We start from the raw sequence: 15236 nt of genomic DNA, 5'->3' as shown, positions 1-15236 counted from the left end.
AACCCTGGAAAGCCTGACATATAAAATAATAGTCAGAAAAATTATTTACAAAATTTACATTATATATATATATATTTTAAATTATTTATTTATTTTTGGAAATGTAACAGTTTATTGAACCTTTAGACAAAATATAAAATAAAATATTTTTTAAAGTTTTTATATTCGTTGAGTATTAGGGCTGCAATCGACAGATTAATCGATCATTAGAACGATTAATCGTCGACTATTTCGCCGATTAATCGGTAGACTTCGATTGATAATTCAGCTTTTGCAATTAGTTCAAATATTGAGTTATACATATTCTAACAAATAAATAAAGGCAATAACTTCAGCTTTTGAAAATCGTATTATGAAATTATAATTATTACATACAAATAAATATATTTGGCACACAAAACCAGATGACAGACGGAGAAACGCTCTCAAACACCATTTAATTAGCTATATGAAAAAGACACATAATTCTGCCTAACATCTTTTGTAAGTCATATGGATAAGAAACGAAATCAAGCTACAAGATGTTTTCTTTTTGTATGAACTATAATCAAAACAGTCCTGAGCTGGATCAAGCTTTGGTCTCTTTATACGATTTTTCTTTATAACAGAATAGATACTGACATAAAATGATCTAAATATTACCGATTATTTTAGGTTTTATTGATTCGTTTAAAGATAGCTTTATATTTTTAAACTTTTTAAATGTTTAATGTTGAATAAATCCACACAAGCTAATATTTTGGCATCTTTAGGTCAAAAACAAGCAGCTCATGGACCTGTTGAGGCAGAAAGTGCGTCTCGCTCAGCCGTATGCTGGTGTTTTCTTGAAGAAAGATGACAAGTAAGTGATCATGCAATGCTTAAACGTCAGGATGATCAGACTGTATTGTGTTGATTGTGGTGTGTGTGTCGGTCAGTAACGAGTCGGATGTGGTGGACAGTCTGGATGCGGTTTATCACACCGGGACGTTTGTGCAGATCCACGAGATGCAGGACCTCGGAGACAGACTGCGCATGATTGTGATGGGACACAGAAGGTGATGATCCGACCGTCACATGACCTTTACAGAAAGGATTGCCAGCTCGTTTTTATTACTCAAAATAATTAGGTAAATTATTTCAGTGCAGTATGAGGAAGCTGTGACCTTTGAATAAATAATAATACATACATGTCATTTTTTTTTAAATATACATGCATGTGTATGTAATTATATGTGTGTATATATATATATAAATTTACAGAGTTCACACACATTATGTAAACAAAAACGTTTATTTTGGATGCGATTAATCGTTTGACAGCACTATTAAATATGAATGTAAATTAAACGTTTGTTTATTTATTAAATTATATTTTTCAGTTTATTTAAATTTAAATGTAAATTTAAAATTTTATTTAAATTTAAGTTTATTTAAATTCCATGTTCCAACGTAAACCTCTAGAGGGAAATTAGTTTTTTTTTTTTTTTATGTATTTGTTTTGCAACAAAAATGTGCAACATCTTTTGCTTCTTTGTGGACTGATTGAGATGAATGCATGTTTCAGGGACGTTTTCTGACCTTTTTGTCCATGGTTTCCCAGAATCCGCATTAATAAGCAGCTGGACGTGGAGCCGGAGGAGCCGGTGTCGCTGCAGGAGGAGGGCGAGCAGCCGAAAGCTGAGCGGCGGAAGCAGAAGCGATCACGCAAGGACTCTGCGTCGCCGCCGGAGCCGATGGAGGAGAAGGTGCAGGAGGCCCAGTTTGTGGTGGAGGCGCTTCCTCTGTCCGGCGTCCTCTTGGTGGAGGTGGACAACGTGGTCCACGAGGAGTTCCAGGTCACAGAAGAGGTCAAGGTCAGTGTCCGTTTAGTGTCATTATAGTTTTTATTAGTATTTTGAATTAGATTTTATTTTTTATAGTTTCTGTTTTTTAAAGTTTTAATGGTTTTGTAGTGTGTTTTTATAATTATTGTTATTAATAGGTTTTTAAATATGTCTATAGTTTTATTTCGGTTTGGTGTTAGTTATTTAGTACTTCAACTGTAAATGAAAATAACACGTGCTGTCTTTAGCAGCTACCTTAAGTTCAAGTTTTTTATATATTTTTATTTTATTTCAGTCCATGTTTATTTTATTTCAAAATATAACTTTAAAAATATATTTTTTATTTCAGTTCTAGTTATTTTAGCACTTCAAACTTTAGCAAGTAGCTGAAGTTTAAGGTAACTTTTATATATATTAGGGCTGTCAAAATGACTGAAAAACTAAATTTGAATTTTCTACTTAAATATTATCAAAATTCGAATTATATTCGAATTTAAAAGGCATAATTTCAGTTAGGGGGGGAAAAAAGCTTTTGGCTTCTCTCCTGACGCCATAAGAGGGTGCATCGAGCAAAATATTATGCACGTTTCTTCAAAGCGTAATAAAATAATTTAAAAAAAGTGCATAATGTTTAAAATAATGTTTATAAACCATATATAATTAATAAACATATATATATATATATATATATATGTTATATATATTTCATTTTATTTCAGTCAACATTTTTTTTATTTTATAAAATGTCTGTATGGTGTTTATTTCCATTTTGGTTATTTTATTAATTAAAGGGGTCATATGATGCGATTTCAATTGTTCCTTTCTCTTTGGAGTGTTACAAGCTCTTGGTGCATAAAGAAGATCTGTAAAGTTGCAAAGACTAAAGTCTCAAATCCAAAGAGATATTCTTTATAAAAGTTAAGAGTCAGCCACGCTTACCTAAAACGGCTCGTTCTAACACGCCCCCACATATCTACCTCACTATGTGGAAATATTTGCATAATGCCGCCCAAATGTGCACGCAAAGAAAGAAGGCGTGGTTTCAGGAACAGCAGTAGTGTTGATGCAGCCATGTCAGTGCGAAAGACAGATTTCAGCTGTCTTAACCGTGGCTTGTGTACTGCAAACACAAACCAGCTTCCTCACTGTGTCTGTCACGCGACTCTGTTGTCCTTTCGGGCTTGAACTGATGGTAAAACTAATTACATTATTTACTGTCTTTACATTTATTTTGAAAGCTGACGCTCGCGATTATGGTAAGGGCCGTTACATTTCCGACGAGTGCTTGTGGTGTTCGGCCAATCAGAATGCACTGGGTCAGCTGGCCAATCAGAGCGGACTGCGCTTGTCAAAGGAGGGGGCTTTGTAGAAAACGAAGCGTTTGAGAGAGGCGGGGCATAGAGGACCTACAATAATGTACAGTATTTGAAAAATGTTTTTTGAACATTAAAGCATGTCAACATATTCTGTTACACCAAATACACAAAATAATGATCTTTAAAATAGCATCATATGACCCCTTTAAACTAAGCAAAAATGAGAACTGTTGCCTTTTACAAGTTTAGTGTTTAATATTTCATATCAACATTTGCGTCAACAAATTTCAGTCAGCATTTTTATTTTAAAATGTCAATATAGTTTTTTTTTTTTGTCATTTCCCCCCATTTTGACTTTAGGAACCAGCTGAAGTTTAAGTATATTTTATTTTATTTTAGTCAGCGTTTATTTTATGTGTTTAGTTCATGATAATATCCCTGTTCAAGGTACTATGTTTCAGTAAGCATTTACCAGGATGTTGGAAATGATTTTCACCTCTTCAAGATTAATTCATACACTCTGTTGTTTCAAACCAGGCCCTGACTGCTGAAATCGTCAAGACTATCCGTGACATTATCGCTCTGAATCCACTGTACAGGTAAGATAGATAAAAGAGGGTGTTCAAAACGGCATTCTAAGCCTCTATTCATGAACACGTTTGTTTGCTAGAGAGTCGGTGCTCCAGATGATGCAGGCGGGTCAGAGAGTGGTGGATAATCCCATCTACCTGAGCGACATGGGGGCGGCACTGACTGGGGCCGAATCGCACGAGCTACAGGACGTCCTGGAGGAAACAAACGTACGTTTATGACCCCTAAAACAGTTTCTCAGAACGCTAATGAGTATCTAACATGAAAGCCGTCTTTACAGATTCCCAAACGACTCTACAAAGCCCTTTCTCTGCTGAAGAAAGAATACGAGCTGAGTAAACTACAGCAGCGACTCGGCAGGGAGGTGAGGGAACAAACGAGGATGCTTTTTAACATGCTGTTGCTCATTTGTTTGGCTTTCCTTTCATTTTACACCGCTCCAAGTGCAGCGGGGCCGACATCAGGGATTCCATGACTAACAATTTGTCTAAATTAACCCCTAACCCCCCCCCCTAATGTCGCCCGTGCTGAAAACCCAGCTAAAACCAGCTTAAGATGGTTGTACATGGACTTTATCTGGTTATTGGCTGCTTTAGAAGGTTGGACTACAAGCTGGACCTGGTTTTAGCCTGGTAGACCACCTTAGACCATCAACAAGGTTGACAAAACCCAGCTAAAACCAGCTTAAGATGGTTGTACATGGATTCTAGCTGGTTTTTAGCTACTTCAAACTGCACTAAATGGTTCATCAATTGGACTACAAGCTGGCTGACCTGGTTTTAGCCTGGTAGACCACCTTAGACCCGCAACAAAGTTAATAAAACCCTGCAAAAACCAACTTAAGATTGTTGTACATGGATTATAGCTGTTTTTTAGCTGTTCCAAACTGCTCTAGAAGGTTCAGCCATTGGACTACCAGCTGGTGGACCTAGTAGACCACATTAGCTGATCCAAGCTACTCTAGATGATTGATCAGTTGGACTACGAGTTGCTAGATTTGGTTTAAACTTGGTAGACCACCTTAGACTAGCAACAAGGTTGACAAAACCCAGCTAAAACCAGCTTAAGATGGTTGTACATGGATTCTACCTGATTATAAGCTGCACTATATGGCCGATTAGTTGGACTACAAGCTTGTTGACCAGGTTTTAACCTGATTGACTACCTTAGACCAGCAACAAACCATGTTCCACAAAGAAGCTTGATCTCCTCAAGGTGTTATTTTATTAATTCAGACTTCCTTTTTTCCCTCTTAAAATCCCCAGCGTTACCCGTAACTACTTAGACTGGCTGACCTCCATGCCTTGGGGCACCAACAGCAAGGAAAACTTAGAGTTGAGTCAGGCCAAAGAGGTTTTGGAAGAGGACCACTATGGAATGGAGGACGTAAAGAAACGCATTCTGGTAAAACGCAAGCATGAGTACCTCAACCTTTATCCCCTTGAGAATGGGAAAAATTTGCTTCCTAAATCCTTTTAACCCCAGTCATTGTTCATTCATGCAGGAGTTCATAGCCGTAAGCCAGCTGAGAGGCAGCACACAGGGAAAGATCTTGTGTTTCTATGGGCCTCCTGGAGTTGGAAAGACCAGTATCGCCCGCTCAATCGCCAGAGCACTTAATCGCGAATACTTCCGTTTTAGCATGGGAGGCATGACGGATGTGGCGGAAATTAAAGGCCACAGGTATGTGCAAATGACCATTATGTAGAGTCAATACTTATTTTCAGACATTCAGTGTACATTTTTTTGTTTGTACATTGCAGGAGAACATATGTTGGTGCAATGCCAGGAAAAATCATCCAATGTCTAAAGAAAACCAAGACTGAAAACCCATTGGTCCTTATTGACGAGGTATGACATGCAAATCTAATCTTAAAGGGGTCATGAACTGCCTTTGTTTTTTATTTTGTACTGTTCTTTGAGGTCCACTTATGTTATCAAGATTTTTACATCAAAAAACATCATAATTTAGAAGTAATAAGCTATTTTCTGTCCTGTTTTTAACCCCCCTCATCAGAACGCTCTGTTTGAATAGGCGTGGCAGATCGTAGCCTCGAAAGTAAACGCCCACTGCTATGATTGGCTAATAGTTGTGTATGTTTGACAGCCTACATCCTTCATAGATGGACGCTGCTGTGATTTAGTTTAAAAACACATAAATACTCAGCACATATCAAACGATCTGTAATAACAAACAAAGCAATAGTGATCATGTAATGAAAACAGCTACTCACACTTGTGTTGCGACATTACTTTCGGATCCAATATAGTCGCACAGCATCGTCTTTTAGTTTCAATCTTTTTGAAAATCCCTTGTCGAATTGTGCCTTGTTTGTAAATGAATCCGCTGTAAAATGAAGTGAACAAAGGACCAAGTTCTTACTGACGCGATCTGGATCTTCATTATAAATAAAGTTCATCCACTCTTTCCTAATGTTGGGATCAGAAGGAAGGCAACGCAAACACTGTTTTTCCACAGCTTGGCACTGCGCAGCATCTTGTTGTATTCGGACCATCTTTATCGTTAGATTTCTGCGTAGACCTGCGTTCACCTCTCGTTATTTACACTACATGAGTGAACCAATGGGCGGGGCTAAACAGACTGATGTAAAATCATTGGGGCTAAACAGGCAACGATGTAGAATCGGTGGGCGGGGCTAAACAGACAGTGATGTAGAATCGGTGGGCGGGGCTAAACAGGCAACGATGTAGAATCGGTGGGCGGGGCTAAACAGACAGTGATGTAGAATCGGTGGGCGGGGCTAAACAGGCAACGATGTAGAATCGGTGGGCGGGGCTAAACAGACAGTGATGTAAAATCATTGGGTGGGGCTAAACAGGCAAAGATGTAGAATCTGTGGGTGGGGCTAAACAGACAGGGATGTAAAAACATTGGGTGGGGCTAAACAGGCAACAATGTAGAATCAGTGGGCGGGGCTAAACAGACAGTGATGTAGAATCGGTGGGCGGGGCTAAACAGGCAACGATGTAGAATCGTTAAGCGGGGCTAAACAGACAGTGATGTAGAATCGGTGGGCGGGGCTAAACAGACAGTGATGTAGAATCGGTGGTCAGGGCTAAACAGGCAACGATGTAGAATCGATGGGCGGGGCTAAACAGGCAGTGATGTAGAATCAGTGGGCAGGGCTAAACAGGCAGTGATGTAGAAGCAGGCATTGATCATCTTCTGCGGAGGCAGTGCTTATCCACACTATTACATCATTGAGTAGAACATTCCACAAGCTGTCGTTTTGGCAGACTGCCATATAAGCTGTTTTTAGACTAAGGAGAAAGTTTTGAGTTCTGAAACGTACAGGATGTTTTTATAATACAATGACCTCTTATATATCAAAAGATCAAGGGAATTTTGGTTTCATGTTCATGACCCCTTTAACCCTACCCAATATTAAAACTTTGGTTCTTACTTATGTCAGAACGACTGATACTCTATTAATCTTTTTGTTGTGCAGGTTGACAAAATAGGTCGAGGTTACCAGGGTGACCCATCTTCTGCACTACTTGAGCTTTTAGATCCAGAACAGAACGCTAACTTTCTTGACCACTACCTGGATGTGCCCGTGGACCTGTCTAAGGTATAAACTAGCGAAAATCCACATCTGTGGAAGGAGACTCTGGTTTCATTGTGCCTTCATTGGTGTTTTCATCAGGTGCTTTTCATTTGTACGGCCAATATTCTCGACACCATTCCCGAACCCTTAAGAGACCGAATGGAAATGATCAACGTATCAGGTTACGTTGCTCAGGAGAAACTGGCCATTGCGGAGGTACGTTTACTTGGTGATCTCTTTTCATGAATCTCAACAACACATTTTTGGGTTAACATTACAGTTTGGATATGTTGTAGTCAGTAAAACTTTAACCGGAATGTTGCTGTTTCAAGACTGGTAGTTAGCGAGCCATGAATCTTGAGCTAGTCAATTAACTCCCTTAAGCTGCGATTAAGGGCAATTGTCCCTGTAAGTCGCTTCCAAAGTCTCACTGTTTCACTGCTTGAATTGAAGTTGGCATCAGAGTTCGACTTAGTCCTTTTTGGGTCAGCTTGACACTTTGGGTCTGGCGTAGTCTATAAACTTCAGAACTGGCAACCGGAAGGTTGCTAGTTCAAGACCGATAGTTAAAAAGCTATGAGCCATGACCATTAAACACCAAGTTGCTTCAGGGGGATTGTCCCTCTAACTGGAAGTCACTTCCGAAGAATCAGTTTGATTTGATGCATTGATGGTGGCACAACAGTTAGACTTTACTCAGTTCTTTTCCTGGTCTTTATAACCACCATAGAGATACTTGGTACCCCAGTTGCGAACTCTATGTGGTTTGGATGAACAGAAGGCAAAAATCACCCCCGAGGCTCTGAGCGTCCTCATCAGACAGTACTGCCGGGAGAGCGGTGTCAGGAACCTTCAGAAGCAAGTCGAGAAGGTTTGACTAACTTCTTACCCATCTTAGGGATCTATGAAATCCGTTTTCATTTTTCCCAAATTCCGCTTTATTTTTTCAAAATTCCATTTTTCCATTTCCATTTTTTCTGGATTCTGTTTTTTCCATTTAAATTTGTCTGTTGTAATGGTTAAATTAAATTGTATTAATCAAAATGCATGTCTAATTAATTGATATCATGAAAAGTACACAATTTAACAGCAATTTATTACATTTTTAACGAAACTTACATTTTTAAAGGGTTAGTTCACCCAAAAATGAAAATTCTGTCATTAATTACTCACCCTCATGTCGTTTCAAACCCGTAAGACCTTCGTTCATCTTCGGAACACAAATTAAGATATTTTTGATGGAATCTGAGAGCTGTCTGACCCTGCCATAGACAGCAACGCAACTGAAATGTTCCCAAGTCCAGAAACAAGCTCTCACGTCTCCTCTGCATCACCCTGGTGCCATTTTGGAGAATATCCGCTGGACGTAAACGTATGCTGTTCTGTGTCAGCTGCGCCACGCAGCTACGCTGTTTCCGTTCAGATCAGTAGTAGTAGTACTGTCACTACATTAAGTAATATATTTCTGTCACATTTTCTTCAAGTTAAACCAAACATTTATTTTGACGGATTGCTGTGAAAACCTTTAGGTTTCTGTTTGTATTTGATATGACGATAGTTCTACTCAAAATAAACGTTAAAATTCTCATGAAGTGACTCTCAGAGCAGTTCTTGAGATTGTTTATGTGTTCATGTACTCATATATTGAGGCGGCAGAGGCTGAAAACAGCGAGCGTCACACGCATTTCATTACGTGCGTAGTAAACAAAACCACGCGTCTGCGCTATTCATTCCCACACGCAGAATTCATATTTAAATGTGGCTTAATATTCACATATACTAGTCCATATCACGTTTTGATTTAAGTGTACTGACCTACTTTTGATTTATTCATCCAAATTTGGCAAATTCCGTGATATTCCGCATTATACAGTAAATTTTAGTTTTTATGTCCGGATTCCACGATTCCGTCCGCATTTTCCACATCGCGGAAATCATAGGGACCTACTGTCTTTATGAGTGTTCTGCAAGTGTAGCTAAGTTGGGCGCCTTTGCAGGTGTTCCGGAAAGTAGCGTTCCGGATTGTCAACGGCGAGGAAACAGAGGTCAACGTCACCCAGGAGAACCTTCAGGATTACGTCGGGAAGCCCATCTTCACTGTGGACCGAATGTATGACGTCACACCGCCGGGAGTTGTCATGGGACTGGCATGGACAGCAATGGGTAAGGGTTCAACCAAGAACGTTCAAGCCAAAAATTGGTACACTAGTTTCCAGTAGGGGTGTGCGATATTGACAAAAAAAATGATATCTCAATATTTTTGGGAATTTGATCAGTAACAACAATTAGACGATATTTTGCTGAGTGTGTTATTGTGCTGGTACCTTAAAGACTACCGACTACTGATTTAAAGTTTTTGATATTTTTCATATTCTGTGTGGTGGTCAAATTTGAGTCAAATTCTTACATTTAATCAATCAGTTAGAATAATAAGACATTTGGATCGTTACTAAGCAAATGAAAATTCGTCTTTGCAATGCAGAGGAAACATATAAATGCCACTTCAAATGCAGTTTGTGTGTTTACACACTTTATTGCAGCTCAGTTACAAATACATAAATATTGTTTTAACATTTTAAACATAAAGATACTTTTAATGTGAAATTAAAACTGCCAGTAGGTGGCAGCAAGTCATTGTTAATAAGTGAGTCATTGCGATTGAACCAAATCATTTAAACGGTTGATTCATTCAGGAACGAAACACCGTCATGTTGCTCAGAGACGCAAAACAGTGCTGTGGCTGTGTTTGGAGTTATTTTTGTTGGCGAAATAGAGCAAAAACAGTTAATACGGTGTCTAAAACGTAAGTCTCTTAAAATTAACTTTTTGTTTATTTTATTCAAAGACGTTTTAATAGACTGAATCATGCAGTGAAAGAACGCACTCTAAATGCGCATACGCACTAGTCTAACCTTCTAGATCAAGTAACTTATGCATAGGTGTGTTTTGTTTGGTTTTTGCAATATACTTGATAATGTCAAATCGCACGTGCTAAAACCACAATTACGATATTATCGCAGATGATATATATCGCACGCCCCTAGTTTCCAGCAAACTTTCGTAATGCTTAGTCGCACCAGACTTGGTGGAAACACTCCTAAAGATGTTTAGTCCACAAAACCTTAAAGGAACAACTCTACTCTCCTCCACAGGTGGCTCGACGCTCTTCATCGAGACATCTCTGAGGCGACCGAGAGAACCGCAAGGGAAAGATGGAGCCAAAGAGGGATCACTGGAGGTCACGGGGCAGCTGGGAGACGTGATGAAGGAAAGCGCCAAGATTGCGTACACGTTTGCGCGCTCATTCCTCATGAAGGAGCAACCTGACAACGATTTCCTCGTGGGCTCCCACATACACCTCCATGTGCCTGAGGTGACGATTGCAGTTGTCCAGAGTTGTCCAATTCTGTTTCAGGAGGGCCATCTTCTTGCAGAGTTTGGCTCAAACACATGTGCCTAGCAATCCTGAAGTCTTTAAGTGCCTAGGTGTGTTAAGGAAAGGTGGGCCTCTAGGAGCACGATTGGACAACGGTGATTGGAATAGAGAGTTCAAGTAGGTGTTAAATAGCCATGCTTGAGGTGAAGATTACACTTGTCCAGAGTTACCAATTTTGCTCCTGGAGGGCCACCCTTCGGCCGAGTTTGGCTTCTACCTGCTCCAACACACATCCCTGGAAGTTTCTAGTAATCCCGAAGACTTTGATTGCATTGTTCAGGTGTGTTGGAGGAAGGTGTCCCTCCAGGAGCGCAATATGACAACCCTGAGGTAGAAGGTTCAGTTAGTTTCTTGTAATAACTAAAGCTGGGAATCTGTTTAGGGTGCAACTCCCAAAGACGGGCCGAGTGCCGGATGCACTATTGTGACTGCTTTGCTGTCCTTGGCCACTAACACACCAACGCGCCAGAACGTGGCCATGACGGGGGAAGTGTCCCTGACCGGGAAGATCCTGCCTGTTGGAGGAATCAAGGAAAAGACCATCGCTGTAAGCTAGCAGAGAGGGAAGCCACACTTTCACTTCCAAACAAATGTGTTGCTGCCGGTTTCTGCATTTTGTTCTTTTAAAATACGATAGTTTCATTGGGGTAAACATGTTGGCTAATATAACTTTGCCCCATTTCAACTATTATCTATTGAGTTTTTCTTTAAATGTACACTACCAGTCAAAAGTTTTTGAACAGTAAGATTTTTTATGTTTTTTTAAAGAATTCTCTTCTGCTCACTTTCTTTCTTTTTTTTGGAAAGACAATATAGAAATTAATACTTTTATTTAGAAAGGATGCTTCAAATTGATCAAAAGTGATGATAAAGACGTTTATAATGTTACAAAAGTTTTCTATTTCTAGAAGAAGGAAAACCTGAAAAAAATCTACTCTGCTGTTTCCAGCATAATTAATAATTTATTGAGCAGCAAATCAGCATATTAGAATGATTTCTGAAGGATCCTGTGACACTGAAGACTGGAGTAATGATGCTGAAAATACAGCTTTGATCACAGAAATAAATTACAGTTTACTATATATTCAGATAGAAAGCAGTTACTTTAAATAATAAAAACATTTCAGAATTTTACTGCTTCTGCTGTATTTTGGATCAAATAAATGCAGGCTTGGTGAGCAGAAGAGACTTCTTAAAAAAACATTAAAAATCTTACTGTTCAAAAACTTGACTGGCAGTGTAAATGAATTAAATGTATATTTGTATGGTTAATAGTCTAAGAATGTATGCGAATGACAATAGGTGTATATAAATGTATATATGTTTTTCATATATATATATATATATATATATGCTAACATGTTTGAATTCCTCCGGCAGGCGAAGAGAGCTGGTGTGACCTGCATCATCCTGCCTGCAGAAAACAGAAAGGACTTTTCGGACCTGGCCGCGTACATCACCGAAGGGCTGGAAGTGCATTTCGTGGAAAACTACAGCGAGATCTACAAAATCGTGTTCTCTGGACAATAATGCGTAGTGCTGTTTTATCTTTCGGTACGCCGCGATTCTGAGTCCTCCGCGTCAGGAAATCAGGAGCACACAGAACCAGGTTAATCCCTTCTGTTCTTGTGAGTTTTTATCCCACAGAAGTAGCACCTAAAATGCCACGCATCGTTGCCTCTTGATTCGTGGGACGTGGATCAGAAAGTCGTCAACATTCCTGAAACCTTCGAGACTCTGGGATCCCGAGATTGCTGCTACGCTGCCTCCAGTGAAGGTTTTATATTCACATCATGTTTAGTTTAATCTCGAGTGTCATATTTGTAAATAACTGCCTTAATTGTATTCTCTCAAATCATTTACAATAAATATATATATATATATTATGAAACGGCTTGAGTGGATGTTTACTCAGCAGAAATATATGTGATCTGAATAGGATCGTTAATTTACATATCAAAAAATAAAATCATTAGATAAAAAATAGGTATATAAACATTACTAAATTTATGTGACCCTGGAGCACAAAAGCAGTCTTAAGTCGCTGGGGTATATTTGTAGCAATAGCCAACAATACATTGTATGGGTCAAAATTATACATTTTTCTTTTATGCCAAAAATCATTAGGATATTAAGTAAAGATCATGTTCCATGAAGATATTTTGTAAATCTCCTACCGTAAATATATCAAAACTTAATTTGATTAGTAATATGCATTGCTAAGAACTTCATTTGGATAACTTTAAAGATGATTTTCTCAATATTTAGATTTTTTTGCACCCTCAGATTCCAGATTTTCAAATAGTTGTATCTCGACCAAATATTGTCCTATCATAACAAACCATACATCAATGGAAAGCTTATTTATAACAAATAACATTGCAACATTTTTTTTTCTTGCGAATGCAAGTTTACATATCACAATGCTGACGTTTCTTCTCAGAATTGCCAGTTTATACACAAATTTGCGTTTGCATGTTTTGACGTATTAAAAAGTCCGAATTTTGAAATATAAACTCAGAAATTGAGAAAAAAAAGTCGCAATTACATTTTTGTAAAATCCCATGGCGGAAATAACCTTGTATAGTTTTTCCCACCGATCTATAATCATTTTACCCCAGGTTTCACAGACAATGCTTAAGCCTAGTCCCAGACTAAAATATAAGTTTCAACTGAAAGAAACTTGCACGGACTTATCAGTGCATTTGTTTTTTCTCAAGATGAACACCAGCAATGTTTTTTCTAAGGAACATTTATAAAAAATTACTTAAATGTCCTAATTGAACTATGGCCTAATCCTGGCTTAGTCTAAGCTTTGTCTGTGAAACCAGGCCTAAGTGTCTTATTGATGTTTTTATTATTCCCATTAATATATTGTGTTCTACATTATTCTGTACATGTCTAAATATTTATAATTAATTATAACTAGTTATGATTAATTATTCATATTTCCCCATGAGCTGATTCGCTACAACAATTAACATCTTTCTGACTCATTTGATTGAAACACAAAAGGTTTATACACGCACACAAATGTGTTTTCTTGCACGATGAACATTTGATGTGTGATAATGTTGAAAACCAGCATTTCAAACATTACTTAGTTGCAATTTCATCATGCATTTGCAGTGCATAATAGCAGACGCTTGGGTTCATTTCCGTGACAGATGACACTGATCATATTTACTCTGTGAACTGGTTAAACACACGCCAGTGCCTTCCTGCAAACATCAGCTACTCAGGTTTCAATGAGGCTCAAGAGTCCAAAGCTTGTTTTTACACAAATTTATTTGTCATTACACAGGCTACTCCTTCTTGGCAGCAGCTTTCCTCATCGCGGCCAGAATGTTGCTGAGCTCTTCTCTCTTTCTCTTGGCGCGGATGTGAGTTCCCACCTACACACACACACACACACACACACAACAACACAATCAGATCATGAGGATAATATGAGGTTCAGCAGAAATCAAACCTGCCTCTACAACAGCAGTTTTATGTGCTGTTAAAATATCATTGAGTGGCTTCATCACGTAAACATAAGGTCAGATGCTGTATTATTACAGTTATCTAAAACAGTTAATTGAAAAAAAAAAAAAAAAAAAACTTTTACAACTGAAACAAAATAGAAAAAATATATTAAAGTTATTAAATCAGCTAAAACATTTATTTAATTTAATATACTAAAATAATTCAACCAAGTAAATTAATGAAACTATATGAAAAAAAAAAAAACTTTTACAACTGAAACAAAATAGAAAAAATATATTAAGTTATTAAATCAGCTAAAACATTTTCATTTAATTTAATATACTAAAATAATTAAACCAAGTAAATTAATGAAACTATATGAACGCATTACACAAATACTGAAACTTAATCCAATTCAAAAACAAAATTAATCTAAATCGTAAAAAGATTGATTAAATTCTTATTTAAAATCAAAATTTAATCAAAATTAATATAAAAAACATCTAATTCAAAACATTAATAAAAGCTATATTAGTATCTCAATTATACTAAAATAACACTGGTCAGGTGTCAGTAATGTCCTGTAGTATCAGAAAAGAACTAAATTTGGACTGAAAAATTCAGTCATTTAAAAAAAAGAAAGAAAAGTTGCAACAAACTGCAAAAATCATATCGGTCATTGCTCCAATACCATCTTTTTTCAGACTTTGTACAAATTGTTTACATTTTTATAGTTGTTTCAAAGATGTTTTCTTTCAAATTATATCAATGTATATGGATATAAATAATGTAACATGAACAAAACTAAATTTTCTGTCATGCTGCACAATTTGTGATATGATGCGAATAAAACCCCCACTTTGTTACACTTGTGATAAAAAAAAATAAAAATTACTGGCCTGCTAATAAATTTCTTATGCTATATTACAGCATTTTTTGCCAACTTTTCTTTCGATTAGCACAGGTTTTGTATTTCTTGTTTTTTTGGGGGGGAACGAAGGCTGCACTGATCTGTATGGAAGCCCGTTCCGCCACTGAATAAAAAAAAAAA

At 37.6% G+C, this 15236-nt stretch overlaps 2 protein-coding genes across 2 annotated transcripts in view; one reads left to right on the top strand and one right to left on the bottom strand.

Moving 5' to 3' along the window:
- Window positions 1-752: 752 nt before the first annotated feature.
- Window positions 753-12547, top strand: LOC107741807 (lon protease homolog, mitochondrial-like; the record flags this gene model as incomplete). The annotated part of the gene is made up of 17 exons (XM_016554591.1): window positions 753-841; window positions 918-1037; window positions 1583-1835; window positions 3659-3720; window positions 3792-3921; window positions 3993-4076; window positions 4309-4370; window positions 4948-5116; window positions 5217-5395; window positions 5476-5563; window positions 7183-7305; window positions 7381-7497; window positions 8012-8152; window positions 9279-9444; window positions 10434-10654; window positions 11100-11264; window positions 12098-12547. Coding segments are annotated over 17 exons (2319 nt in total), but the record flags the coding sequence as incomplete, so codon positions are not given.
- A 1440-nt stretch (window positions 12548-13987) lies between these two features.
- LOC107741803 (60S ribosomal protein L36) overlaps window positions 13988-15236 on the bottom strand; it is a 5593-nt gene continuing 4344 nt past the window's right edge. The window contains exon 4 of the mRNA XM_016554588.1: window positions 13988-14112. Coding sequence (XP_016410074.1) covers window positions 14023-14112 — 90 coding nt within the window. The 3' untranslated portion in view covers window positions 13988-14022. The remainder of the gene's footprint in view (window positions 14113-15236) is intronic.

Source organism: Sinocyclocheilus rhinocerous, unplaced genomic scaffold (genome assembly GCF_001515625.1).
Source record: "Sinocyclocheilus rhinocerous isolate Xijiao unplaced genomic scaffold, SAMN03320098_v1.1 scaffold1277, whole genome shotgun sequence".
NCBI lineage: Eukaryota > Metazoa > Chordata > Actinopteri > Cypriniformes > Cyprinidae > Sinocyclocheilus > Sinocyclocheilus rhinocerous.
Note: the sequence above shows the minus strand (reverse complement) of the source record. Positions and strands in the feature narration are given on the sequence as shown.